We start from the raw sequence: 13190 nt of genomic DNA on the forward strand, positions 1-13190 counted from the left end.
TTACCATATTGAATGGTGGAGCAGGCTTATAGGGCTGAATGGCCCATTTCTTCTCCTGTTTACTGTCTTTCTACAAGCCATTCTGACGTTGTGTAGGGGGCAACCAGCATCTTGACATCATTGTGTTGCCTCAGGGCGCAGCTTTCAGCTTCAACTTCCTTCAGTTTGATCTAAAGTAGCCAGCTCTCCATGACTTTGTGTTTAGGGCCTCTTGTGAAAGCAGTACAAGTAAATTTGTGTTTTGCAGCCGAGTTATGGAGCACAGCAGTACGGACCAAGCAGCCAGTTTGCCAGTCAGCCTGGCCAGTACCCAACAGGCAATCCTCAAAGGCCCATCACATCACCCAGTTACCCGGGCCAAAGGCTCCCTGGCCAACAGAGCACAGGCCAGTATCCTCCACCTCCAGTAAACATGGCTCAGTACTACAAGGCAAGTGCACTTCTTAACTGATTTTCTATCGGGTGTATCTTGATCTGAATTGCCTGTCCTTGGATGAGTTAAATTGACTGTTGACCACAATTCCTTTGTTTCTCCACATCCCCTCCCCCTCCCTTTACTACAACAGGCAGAGCAGTTTAATGGACAAAACAACAGTTTTGCTGGAAGTGGCTATACCTACAGTCAAAGTAGTCTGAATGGGGTAAGTCCTTGAGGGGGAGAAAGGTTCTCTGTTGCTTTTTGCGTGACTTCTGAAATTCAGCGACCTGCCTAACACTCTAGTATTTGTATTCGCTGTCTCCCCTTTCACAACAGGACAATGTTCTCACTGCTTCTTTCCTGTAGAGCTTTGGTAAAAAGTAGTGGCTGGGGAGTAAGGATGCCACAGTAAAAGGAGCAACTTCAAGGGGAACATGATATTTCAGATCTTTACTAGTATCTTGTGGTTGAAGGTTAGCGTGCCTGTCTATATTTTGGCAACAGTTGATGAGGCAAATTCCCCACCCTTTACTTCTGTTGTTATTGGACTTCAGTCACTGCACTACGAAAGGGGCAAAATCAGGCAGAAATCCCTAACCAAAATGATTCCTGCTGCAAGTGCCACTGGTGTGGGCTGCAGGTGAAAGTAGGATTGGAATGTCCCCTTCTCAGTACACGAAACAACTTAAACTTAAAACCATTAGAGACTCCCCTATATTAAGGAAATAAGCAGGATTACCTTGGGAACGGAGTGGCAGGGTCCTTGAAGAGTGTATATTCCATGACAGTCAAAATCTGCCCAGTCAAATGACTGAACAGAGGAACGGAATAGGTTTGCCCAAGAGGCCAGAGCAGTTGGAGAGGGGGCTTGTCAGCCAGAAGATGGCTGGGCCAGTTTTTGATTTGTTTACGTTTTGGGCAGGAGTGCTCCTCTGTTCCTCATGAGGAAGCCCATGAGCCATTTGCTCTTGTTTAACCCTTGACCTCTGCTTGCCTTGCTTGTCAGGGAGTGATCCCTCAGGTTTTAGGCTGACTATGATCTTTCCCTTTCAGTTGGGGCTGGGATTCTATGAAGACTGTGGGTCTAACCAGACTTCCGTGTCCTGACTGCACAGTCCATTTTGAACTTGTGTGCACCATGTTTCTCTTCACCCCATCACATGAGAGACTGTAAGCCTCCGATTTTTATCAGGCATGTGAAGAAAGATCTGTGGGCTAAGAGACAATGGCTGCTAGAAGCTGGGGGAGCATTCCAGGAAAAAAAATCCTATCAAAGGAAAAAAAGACGGACAATTGTAGCAGGGAGTGGATTGGCAGTGAGGGGTGGTGGAATTGCTGGAGAGTTATGTAATTTACTTTAAAGGCTCCTTTCTCTAACCCCTCCACCCCCATCATCCTTTCGGTAGAAGCTGGGGAGATTATTTTCCTTTCAATGTAACACTACTTACCTCAGAAACATTTATTACAGCAGTAGTTTTGGAAGACCATCTAAAGCTCAAAGTCAGATGAAAATGCTAAATCACATTTTGCTTTTGAACTTCTGGGTACTTGCTGTTTCTCAAGAGCCTAAGTCAAACATTTTACAAACCAATTACCCATACCTTTTCTGACTTTGGTCCTGAATTCGGCCAGGTTGACTTGGGATATTCCCAATTGGAAGTTTGATGAAGAGCTGCGAAATGCTGGCCACTGAGAATTGCAGTAAACAGCAAGCTGTGTCAGTCCAGCCTCTCCCCCATCCTTTGTAGATCCCATCACATATCACCACGACTCCCATTTAAAAGCATGTTACATGCATATAAATGAAAATCAGTCGTGATGGGTCAAACTCACTATTTCATTTCTCATTACAATTTTACTTTCATCTGGTAGGTTGCATGTTTATATGAGAGTGAACTAACAGTTTTCTGTGGATGCTACTGACAATATTTTGAGCCTCTGCATGTTTATGTAAGCATCCCACTGCAACACCTGGGAGCTTGTTTGCTCCATGGTTTGTTAAAACCTGCAGGTAGGTACAAAGTGTCTCTGTCCTGGTTATATTTTTTGTGGTATTGCCTACTGATCACCATTGGTAGTGTTTTGATTTAACATTTTGCATGCTGTTGTTACATCTGTCCTCTGGCACGTTTCATTCATTAACTGGAGTTCCACTGTGGGGACCAGCCTTGTAAATGAATCCATCACTTAACTGGGTGTCACTGTTCTCTGGTGACTTAGATGGTGGTTTGAGCAATTGTGAATCAGAAATGAACTATAAACCAATGGAGAGGGGAAGGATAGAATTGAAAGAGGGGACAGATAACACTGTGTCTGTTCCATAATTGTTGGTCTTTCATACTCAATTGCTTTGTATGCGGTTGGACTTACTCCCAGATATGTGTCAATGTTACTAAAATTGTTTTAGTTTGTGCTTAGTTCACAGTATTACTGATATTCATTTGGGTCTAGTTGTATTTCTGGTACTTTTTGCACCACAGTTAAAATTCTCTGAATTTAATCCTTGCCTTCTATCTTGGTGGGCCCCATAGTATAGATGCCAGATTCATAGTCATCCCTTTTTCAATTGAGGCACAGTTTTCTCTTTGCACCCAATTCCAGCATTTCTAGTCTCCAAGCTCCCACATCATTAGTGCCAAATCCTTGGGAGGTAAACTGCCGTTCCAGTAGCACAATTCCAAACCAACCCTCCAACTTAATATATGGGAATGCACCATTGACTATGTGAGCCTTTAGAGTACCACACCTTAGGTCTTTTGATGCTGCATTGTTTATCGGTGCTTTCTCAGTGTTACAACATAGATTTCGATAGGTTATGTCACATGAGGAAAGCAATGCTTTTGCTTTAACTATGGAATAACAATGTTGAGCTAGCCAATTTTTACAGTACAGTAAACCTGCCAATTCTGTTTTTTATTACTAATGAACACAATAATTGGAAACGTCCCATCCTCTTCTCATCGCTGACTGCCTGACTAGTGTCCTCTCTGTCTCTCCATCACAAATGCTGGGAGTGGAAAAGAAACCAAAGTAAGATTACATTATTCTTACTGATTCTACTCCACACATTAAAAACAAATGCTTAAAAAAAAACAATTTTTTTTTGTTAGTTAATTAATTGAGCAAATTGACGGCTGATATCTGTTCACTTACATAGCTGACATTTTGCAAGATCACATAGTGTCTGAATACAAATGTAATGGGAGTTGTCTTCTCAGATGTGTGACAAGATTTGGAAGTGCACGTGAAGGGCTCAAGTTCTTAGAGGAGGACACTGGGTCAAAGACAGCAGGAATGACCATGCAGGGAAATAGGTCACAATCAGAGGTTTAGGTGGAGGAAGGGAAGAAGCCAACAGATGCACAAAGTTTGAAACTTGTGCGCAGACAAGATTGAGGGGAGCAACTGTTCCTAGGCTTCTGAGATCATGGGGCAAAGAAGTTGGAGTCAGAGAGATGCTGTGACAAATCTTGAGGACTTTTCAGGAAGGAACAGCATGTAGGAGACTGTACTTGAAAAGCATGCTTGGAGCATACAAATAAAAATTCAGGCTCATAGCAAGACAGAGAAATGTAAAGACGAGAACTTGCTGCACAAAGGATAGTCGAGCAATGTGAGGCATTCAGTCAGATAAAATATGATTGCATTTTGCAGTTTTTTAAGTGTTTAATCTCCTTGCCCCTCCACATGTCTTAAAAATGAAATCATTCAGCTGAGAAAAAGCCAGTACATTGCACATTCCAGACAGAAATAGCTCAAACCCAGCTTTTGAGATCTGTCAGCTGTGTTTTGCATTGGGTCGTGGTACTGTCTTGTTCCCGGGCAGTGGGAGTTTTTTCAGTCTGAAATGTTTCTTCCCTACAACTGACATGATATATGAGGAATGTGATGAATGGGGATGGGGCCCTGTATGTAACAGGTTGTGTTATTAGATACCAGTTGGTTCTGAGTGGATGTAGGTCAGTCCTGCTTGGTTTTATTCAAAGGGAGAGGGTTCTCTTTGATAAAGGGGTGGCTTTTTCTCTTCCATATTTCCCCAACTGTCCGAGCTTTTCTCTGAGCACCAAATAAATCCATTACTGATAAGATTTTGGAAATGGTGCAAAATTTCTACCCTAGTTTCTGTGGATTAAAATGTTATTACTGCCTGTTGCATGATACTGTTATTGAATTAGAATCGCCATGGATCTGATATTTGACTGTGCATATGATATACGTGAAGTACTCCATACAATCATCACTTCTTCTTTCTTTTTAGCCTCCGAGGTCTGTGGCAAGCTATCCTCATTCTCCTGTGCCGGGGAATCCCACTCCGCCCATGACTCCAGGAAGCAGTATTCCACCATACTTGTCTCCTAACCAGGATGTAAAGCCACCATTCCCACCTGATATCAAACCCAACCTCAGCTCCTTGCCGCCACCACCTCCAAGTGAGTCGGATGTGAATGTTTTTAAAACTGGGATTGCGATGTGGTGCAGCGGAGGATGCAGCTCTTCAAATCTCCGCCCCTTACTTTGTAGCCCGGTATAACACAACTACAGCAGGGTGTTCTGATGGTCCACCATAAAATGATTGTAAATGTAATTTGTTTGTTCTTACCCCTCAGAGTGGGCCAGAACCATTGCAGAACCCATTAACAGACAATTGACAGTAATTTTGACAAGGAGCACTTGATCTCCCACTGTCACTTTGACAAAAGGAATAACAGCATTGGCTGTTTCCACTAGTTTGCTCTCGGAAGTTCCCCTGAGAATGCTCCTTGAGGTTATTGGTGTCAATCTCAAGTTTCCTTCTTGGAATGTGTATTTGAAAGCCACGTTGCCTGTATACATCAGTTGTCAATTCCAAACATGGTCTCTAGCTTGTTAATTTAAATCCCGAAATGTCAATCCCCCTTTTGAACCCCTCACTACATTTGCACATACAAGGGAGCAGAAGAATGGAAAATAATTTTCTTCAGATGTCTCTCATTGAAAGTGTGGTTTCCATTGAGGCAATGGTGAGGGATGAATGGGTGCAGAAGCCAGAGGGAGTGTGGCCCCATGGTCTACTTGGGATCTGTATCCATTCTCAGTGAATATTTTTGTTAGTGTAGCTCCGGTTTAAAGATGTGCCCCGTGCACTGTGTCAATCTGTGAGCTGAGGAGCATCAAAGAGTGTGTCCGCAAGACTTAGAATTATAATAGAAAAGTATTTAATGGGAAATATAACAAATGCATTTTCAGCTGGGTTTCAGTACTGTGGTGGTCACACAATTTTGACCACCTCGTGACCTAACAAAGATTTATTTATTTCATATTTGCTGAATGCCCTGGACAGTTAGCTGTGCCGGACCTTTGTGATATTATCAGGAGAGCAAAATTCCAGCTGTGCAGACAGCTGTCAGTCAGTTCTGCTGAAGCCAGGGTTTATAAGGTGTGGTTCCCTTTAAAACTCCTGACTGTAAATTTGACTTCGCAATGTCACCACCTAAGCGGTTAAACTCTTTGCATCATGTCCCTTCACCTTCTGTCTTGTTGAGCTTTTAAATTATACAAAAAGCACATTTGCAATGTCTAACATCTGATCCCAATATATTTATTAATTGACTTTCTTTTGCATCGGTCAACTTTCTCTCCTGTAATTTTGCGGAGATGAATCCTGAATTTTATTTTCAAAATGGGATTGGGTGTCATGCATCTTAATTTTAGAGTAGAGAGCTGAACAATTTTCTTCATGTGAAGAGTGATGAGCATCTGGACTAGTCGCAACTAATTTTGGACCATTTCCATTATACTTTAAGTTGGGGGTGGGGTGGTGAATTTCAGGGACAATTTAGCAGTCAGAAATGCTGACTTCATACTGTAGACTTGTGTTCAAGATTTTGATAACTACATTTCAATATACAACAGCGAAGGCTTTGCATTTACACCCGCCCCCCCCTCCCTCCTCCTCCTCCCCCCCCACCCACCCACCCACCCAAAGAATTAAATTGTTACCCATAGTGTATTTTTCCACTGAGGATCTTGAATGCTTAAACATCACTCTGATTCCCTGCATTGGACGTACAAACAGGTGTATGATTTGCATGCAAAAAAACCTATTTGCATGTACTAAGTCAAATGCAAATCAAACTAGCCTGCTTTCATTGGGTGAAATTTATCAGTTAAGTACCACGTGTTAACAATGTTTCACGTAGGATTTAGAGCTCCTTGTGGTACAGTTGTAGTGTCCCTACCTCTAAGCCACCAGGCCTGGGTTCAAGGCCTAGCTGCGCCAGAGGTGTGTATTAACATCTCCAAACCGGTTGATTAGGAAATATCTATCCTTGGGGTGACACTAGTGAACACTGGATGGATGGTGTTAGCAGAGGGTTAAAAACAGCATTGTTTGCCTCCTTCCCCACCTGGGGTAAAATTTATGACAATCCTCTGGCTCAGAGGATCTCCAGTCCACCCTGCCACCCAGGGCAAGATGCACACCTGCAGAGTCCGGGGGTGGGGAAGAGGGAATTGTTCCGATGAAGTGAAATCTGGTGATGATATGAAAACCACGTTTTTACTGTGTCACAGATACTAAAGGGAAAGTTGACACTTTCTCTCCCTCTTTGGTCTCAGCCAACGATGAGCTGCGACTGACATTCCCAGTCCGCGATGGTGTGGTTTTGGAGCCCTTCCGATTGGAGCATAACCTGGCAGTCAGCAACCATGTCTTCCACCTGCGGCAGTCAGTGCACCAGACATTAATGTGGAGGTAAGAGCACAGGCAGAAATCACTGATAATTGGATGGTGCCTTTCACATCCTTGGGGTTATCTAGGTTTGGAGGACAGTCATTGTTGTTTTATAAGCAGCTACAGCTATCAGCTTCAGCACTGCAAGATGTTATTGATGTTTATAAAATTCTGATGGGATTGATTGCAGGGATGATGTTTCCCGCCAACTGGGAATTGTAGAGGCAAGATGGCCTGTGTAAAACAACACTCCAGGGTTTCAAGATTACGTGGTAGACCATTTCAAACTGAAATAAGGAGAAATTTATTCACTCTGTGAAATGCTGTACTCCGTAAGGCCAAGTCATTGTATAAGTTTTAAGAAAGAACTAATTTCTTGAGACTGCGGGTGTCAAGGGTTATGGAGAGAGAATAGGAGTAAGGCATTGAGAAAGAAGATCAGCTAAGATTGTGTTGAACGGAGGAGCAGGTTCAATGGGATGAATGACCTACTCCTATTTTCTGTGTTTCTAAGATTCACTAATGAGCACTGAGGTAAATGATCAGTGGGTGTTTTCTAGGGATGGAGGTTTGTCAAGACAGCAGGGAAAATTCTGCTCCTCTTCCAGTAGGTGTCACGGATTCTTTTATATCCACCTGAATAGGAAGAAGGGGCTTGACTTCATTCATGTCTCACTTAGAAGAAAGCTACTCCATCAGGACTGCTGTGAAGGGAGAGTTTAACTGCTGTGTTTGAGCCCTGGAAAAAACATTGAGATATTTTATTACTGTAGGGCATAAGCTGCTGAAATCATACCGTGAGATCCTAGCTTATAGGTGTTTTTTCTGAAATTTTGTGACAGCATTGATCTAAATAGTTTAAATGGTGCAAATGTCAATGTTGCTTTCTGTCTAATATCTCATCTTGTCAACATAATAAATTGGGTTGTGTCTCAGAGACATTTTGCCCATTAAGTGGAAATAATGAGGCATGGGATAATGCTGATTATTATTGGTCTGGTAATCCAGAGACCTGGACTAATCCCAGGAAGGTGAGGATTTACAGGTAACCCCCGCTTTTTGAAAGTTCGCTTTATGCCACTTCGCTTCTATGAAAGACCTACATTAGTACTTCTTTTCACTAACCAAAAGAAACAGAAGAGGATTTTCGCTCTTATGGTAAAAGGCAAAATTTTTCCCATATAGATGAATACTACTTCGATTTATGCCATATTGGCTTATGAAAGGTTTCATGGGAACACTCTACTTTTCGAATCTTGTATTACCAACCCCTATGGTCCCTTGAAAGGAGTGGCTTGCTTGGCCATTTCAGAAGGCAGTTGGAGTCGCATGTAGGCCAGGCCAGGTGAGGAATACATGCTTCCTTCCTAAAGGACAAGTATAAGCCAGATGGGTTTTTTAAAAATTAAATAATGGTTTCATGGTCATCAGAAGACTTTTAATTCCTGTTTTTTTAATTGAGTTCAAATTCCACCACTTACCATTGGCTCCCCATTACTAAGTTAAATAAATCTGGAATGAAAAAGTTAGAATCATTAATAATGACCATGAGCCTTTAGATTGTTGGAGAGCCCCTTCAAGTTAACTTGTATCCTTTAAGGAGGGAAACCTGATGATTGTTCCTGGTCTGTTCTGCATGTGAGCCCAGAACCACCGCTGATCCTTAACTGCCCTCAGGAAATTATGAAAAGCTATAATAAGTTCCTGCCTAATGGTGGCTCCATCACACAACTGCAGGCAGTTCAAGAAAATAGGGCTTGGGAACTGGCAGTCAATGATTTGCCCGAAATCCATCCCACCTCTCTTCCCCCACCCCTGAGTAAAAAAATAAATCTCTGTTTGACTGTGGATGTCGAGAAAAGAGGAAGGAATTTCTCCCATTCTCTGCTACCTGTTTCTAATTTGGGATGTGAATGTGGTGTTTTGCTGATGTGAATGAGACATATTTATCAGTAGTAGCACAGGTTAGAACAACGACTCAGCAAGCTGATCTGATGAATAGCTGAGAGACAGAGACCTTGAATCTGTCAGATTCAGTCTGCTGGATTTTGACAGATTTGTAATGCTCAAAGGTTGTCTAGTCTGCTAACCATCAGTAGTAAAGCTTTCACATGAATAGTGGTACATACTGGAGAGATCCCAGTCATTTGTGATATTTGCATGGAGCTAATAATAGCAGGAAAGATAGAAATAGTGAAAATCGAATCCTGGTCAGCTTTAACTAGCTACAGGTAGTTCCTGTTTCCTTCAGCATGGAAGGGGCGTGCTATAAGATTGCTGAAGGTTTTGAAGAAAACTGTAGGAGTTTGTATAGATATTCTCAGCTATTAGGATAGAAAGATATTGGATCATTTCAAAACCTCCAGCTTCATGGGAGATGGCACTAATGGAACCATTGAGGTTGAGTCTACATGGAGAAATAGCAGCCACACTGGTTTGCAAGCGGTTTTTTTGGACTGAAGAAGTTTTGCTGTGTTGTGCCAATTTTGTGTATGACCTCTGCAATTTATATGCAGATCTGACTTGGAGCTTCAGTTTAAATGTTACCACCATGAAGACCGACAGATGAACACAAACTGGCCAGCATCGGTCCAGGTCAGTGTGAACGCCACTCCCCTCACCATCGAGAGAGGTGACAACAAGACCTCTCACAAGCCTTTGCATCTGAAGCATGTCTGTCAGCCAGGAAGGAACACCATCCAGATCACAGTCACTGCTTGTTGCTGTGTAAGTATGATCAAATCTTTTACTTTGTCCTAGTTTGTGTCTTTGTATAAAATATCTCCTTTTCTGGTGTGTCTGTAGGTCTCCTGATTATCTGCTCCAAGGTCTTTTCATATACTTCTAAGATGGACGTGAGTTGTTCTCAGGAGCAGTTGGCCTCCAATCTCCTTTCTTCATTTCAAGCCCATTCTTGTGGGCTTGGGGAACAGCAGTAAGAAACATTCTTACTGAGTTTGCTTTGTGCTGTGCAGCATCCACTTGGACTGTGCCACCAACTGGCATTCTTCCTTGGAAAGAAAAAAATAAGTACAGTTGGATGATTTGAGAATTACAGCAACCATTTTAAAATGATGTTGCTTTAAAAATAACTGCATATGTCAGAGTGAAGCATGTTTTTGTTATACTAGTCCCACACTCTTGAATGATTACCTTAGTTCTCAATCTACTACTTATCATAGTGCTCATGGAGAATTTCCTGCTGTCTTACTTGCTCAGCTGCTTAATGCTACACTGGCTACCGGTCTCCACCATTTGCCAATGTTTTTAACAGAACTAATGTCAGTTCTCCATTTGCTATGTTATTCTTTCCCTGCATTGGTGTGTGATATAATGCTCCCTACGTAGTCACAGCAGCCTGTAATTTCCGGTCAGAGAGATGTACAAAGCAAGCTGATTTGAAATGTATGATTTTTATTATGCAGCCAGCAGTTTACTCCCAAACTTTCTGCCACTCTTAAGAAACTGAGGACAGGTAAAAATCAGCTTAAACGATTCCTGGGAAAATACAGAGAAATAAGATTGTGCATCTCTCCTTTAAGGATGGAAATCAAAGTTTGAAGCTGTGTAACTATCATTCATGCACCTTGTGCAAAGCAGATATTTAAGATACTGCAATCACAGAAGCTTTCCGACTGTTAATGTAATGTAACTCATACTCGTTCCTTAAAGTTTGCACTCAAAGAAGCAGAGAACTCAACCCAGATCTCACCAAGGATAAATAAGGAAAATTGCTTTCACAAAAGTCTTTTCTCTTCAGCCCAGAAAAGTTGATGTGTTATTTTATACCCAGTTTAAGCCAGCAGAAAAAAATTATTTTTGCAATCACTAAAATGGCTCCAGACATGCCCTACTCACATTGCTTGATAAATGAGTAGAAAGGACAAAGAAATTTGGGTGTAACCTAAGTAAGTGTGGAACTAAACAGGTGCTGAATTTTCTCCATCTTTTTATGTTAGCAATCGGCTCTGTGCTCCAAAATACAAACATACAAATTAGGAGCCGTAGCCAACCCATCAAGTCTGCTCCACTATTCAATAAGAGCATAGCTGATCTGATTGCAACCTTAACTCCATGGTCCCACCTACCCCTGGTAATTTTTCACCCTCTTGCTGAACAAAAATCTATCTAGCTCTGCTTTCGAAATGTTAGGGTCTTTGCTTCCACAGCATTGTTCAGGGAAAGAGTTCCAAAGATTCACCTCATCAGTTTTAAATGGGTAACCCTCGGTTTTGAACAGGGATTCCGAGTTCAATATTCTCCCATAAGATCCCTCATGATCTTTTCAATCACGTCACATCCTGCTCTTCGAAACACCAGTAGAAACAAGCCTGGCCTGTCCAACCTTTCTTTGGAAGGCTACAGTGTCAGAGGCTAGGAGTCCTGCAACAAATAACTTACCACCTGAATCCCCAGATCTGTCTATTACCTGCAAGGCACAAGTCAGGAGTCTGATAGAATTCTCACTGCTTGGACCAGTATAACTCCAAAAACACTCAAGAAGCTTGACACTAACTAGGACAAAGAAGTCCATTTGATAGCACTGTATCCACAAACTTTCCCTCCCTCCACCATGGAATTTCAGTAGTAGCAGTGTGTGCCATGTATAAGATGCACTGCAGAAATTCACCAAAGGCTCCTTAGCACCTTCCAAACCTACAATCACTTCAATCTAGAAGGACAAAATATTGCAGATAAGTGAGACACCACTGTCTGCAAGTTCCCCTCTGAACCATATACTATCCTGACTTTTAAATAAATCACTATTCATTTAGTGTTGCAAGGTCAAAATCCTGGAACTCCCTCCCCAGTGGCATTGTGGATCCATTTTCACCAGATGGACTGCAGCAAGACACCACAACCACCTCAAGGCCAACAAGAGATGGGCAATAAATGCTGCCCCAGCAAACAAACCCACATCTCAAGAAAAAGTATTTTTTTAAAAATCCCATGCCAGATATGCACCTAATAATCCTTCTCTAAACTGCTTTCAACTCATTTTCATCCTTTGTTAATTACGGAGACCAAAACTGTACTAGTATTGGTCAGAGTCAGAGCCAGAGCCCTGTTTAATTGAAGTGCAACCTCATTACTTTTATCGTGAATGAACTGAATACAAATGTTAACATACGAGTACCTGCTTACCAACTTTTTGTAGTAGATACACAAGGACACCTGGATCCCTTTGCATCTAGGAGCTCTGCAATGTCTCACCATTTAGAAAAATGCTTTTTTATTGTTCCTGCCAGAATGAACAATTCATTTTTTTCCACATTATACTCCATTTGGCATATCACCCTACATATATCTTTTTATAGCTTGTCTTTTTCACAATTTACTTTCTTATCTATTTTTAACACCTCAGCATATTTGCAACAAAACTTCAGTCCCTTCATGCAAGTAATTTATCTAAATTGTAAACTGTTGAAGTCCCTGTGGCACATCACTCTTCACATCCTGTCGTTCTAAAAAAAAATACACATTCACGCTGACTGCCTGTTTCCTGTTAGTTATCCAACCCTCACATACCTTTGGCTGTATTTTTGTGGAAAATTATAATTCCTCATTTAAAATACAATTGGTAAAAGTAGGTATCTAAGTGTAGGTAACAGAGAGTTAAAGGAAAATCCCAGTTCGTTATCTGATGTAGAATATGTTGAGAAATCAGACGTAGTAAGAGAAATTGGGAAATAGCTTTGAGGGATCTGCATAGAGACAATAAATGCTGTGTGTGTTTTATTTCTTATGAATTTTATCCTGCATACACATTTCAGTTGTGCCATCCACTGTGTTCAAGTTTTATTATTAGTTACTCATAGATTTCCAAAGATGTTTCTTGTTGCTCATTAGATCATATGATGTCTTCAAATGGAAAGAGCATTACAATGTATTATGCACAACATATTACTTTGTTGCTAAGCTTTGTGTAATCTAACTTGAGCTGTTAGTCATTGATCTCTATAGTCCACTTAAGTTGATACAGCCTGAAGTTGGTTACTGGTGATGTGTGAGCTTTACAGCAACAACTGTATAGCTCTTGTGTTAAAAAACAAAAGAACT

General features: G+C 41.5%; 1 protein-coding gene across 1 annotated transcript in view; it reads left to right on the forward strand.

The window, feature by feature from the left end:
• Positions 1-241: 241 nt before the first annotated feature.
• The window catches only part of zmiz1a (zinc finger, MIZ-type containing 1a), a gene marked incomplete at its 5' end in the record, with an annotated part of 32362 nt that continues 19413 nt past the window's right edge, over positions 242-13190 (forward strand). The window contains 6 exons of the mRNA XM_043678616.1: positions 242-430; positions 567-641; positions 3398-3448; positions 4677-4848; positions 6971-7151; positions 9647-9857. Of these exons, the coding sequence (XP_043534551.1) occupies positions 242-430; positions 567-641; positions 3398-3448; positions 4677-4848; positions 6971-7151; positions 9647-9857 (879 nt within the window). The remainder of the gene's footprint in view (positions 431-566; positions 642-3397; positions 3449-4676; positions 4849-6970; positions 7152-9646; positions 9858-13190) is intronic.

Source organism: Chiloscyllium plagiosum, chromosome 38, assembly GCF_004010195.1.
Source record: "Chiloscyllium plagiosum isolate BGI_BamShark_2017 chromosome 38, ASM401019v2, whole genome shotgun sequence".
Lineage (NCBI taxonomy): Eukaryota > Metazoa > Chordata > Chondrichthyes > Orectolobiformes > Hemiscylliidae > Chiloscyllium > Chiloscyllium plagiosum.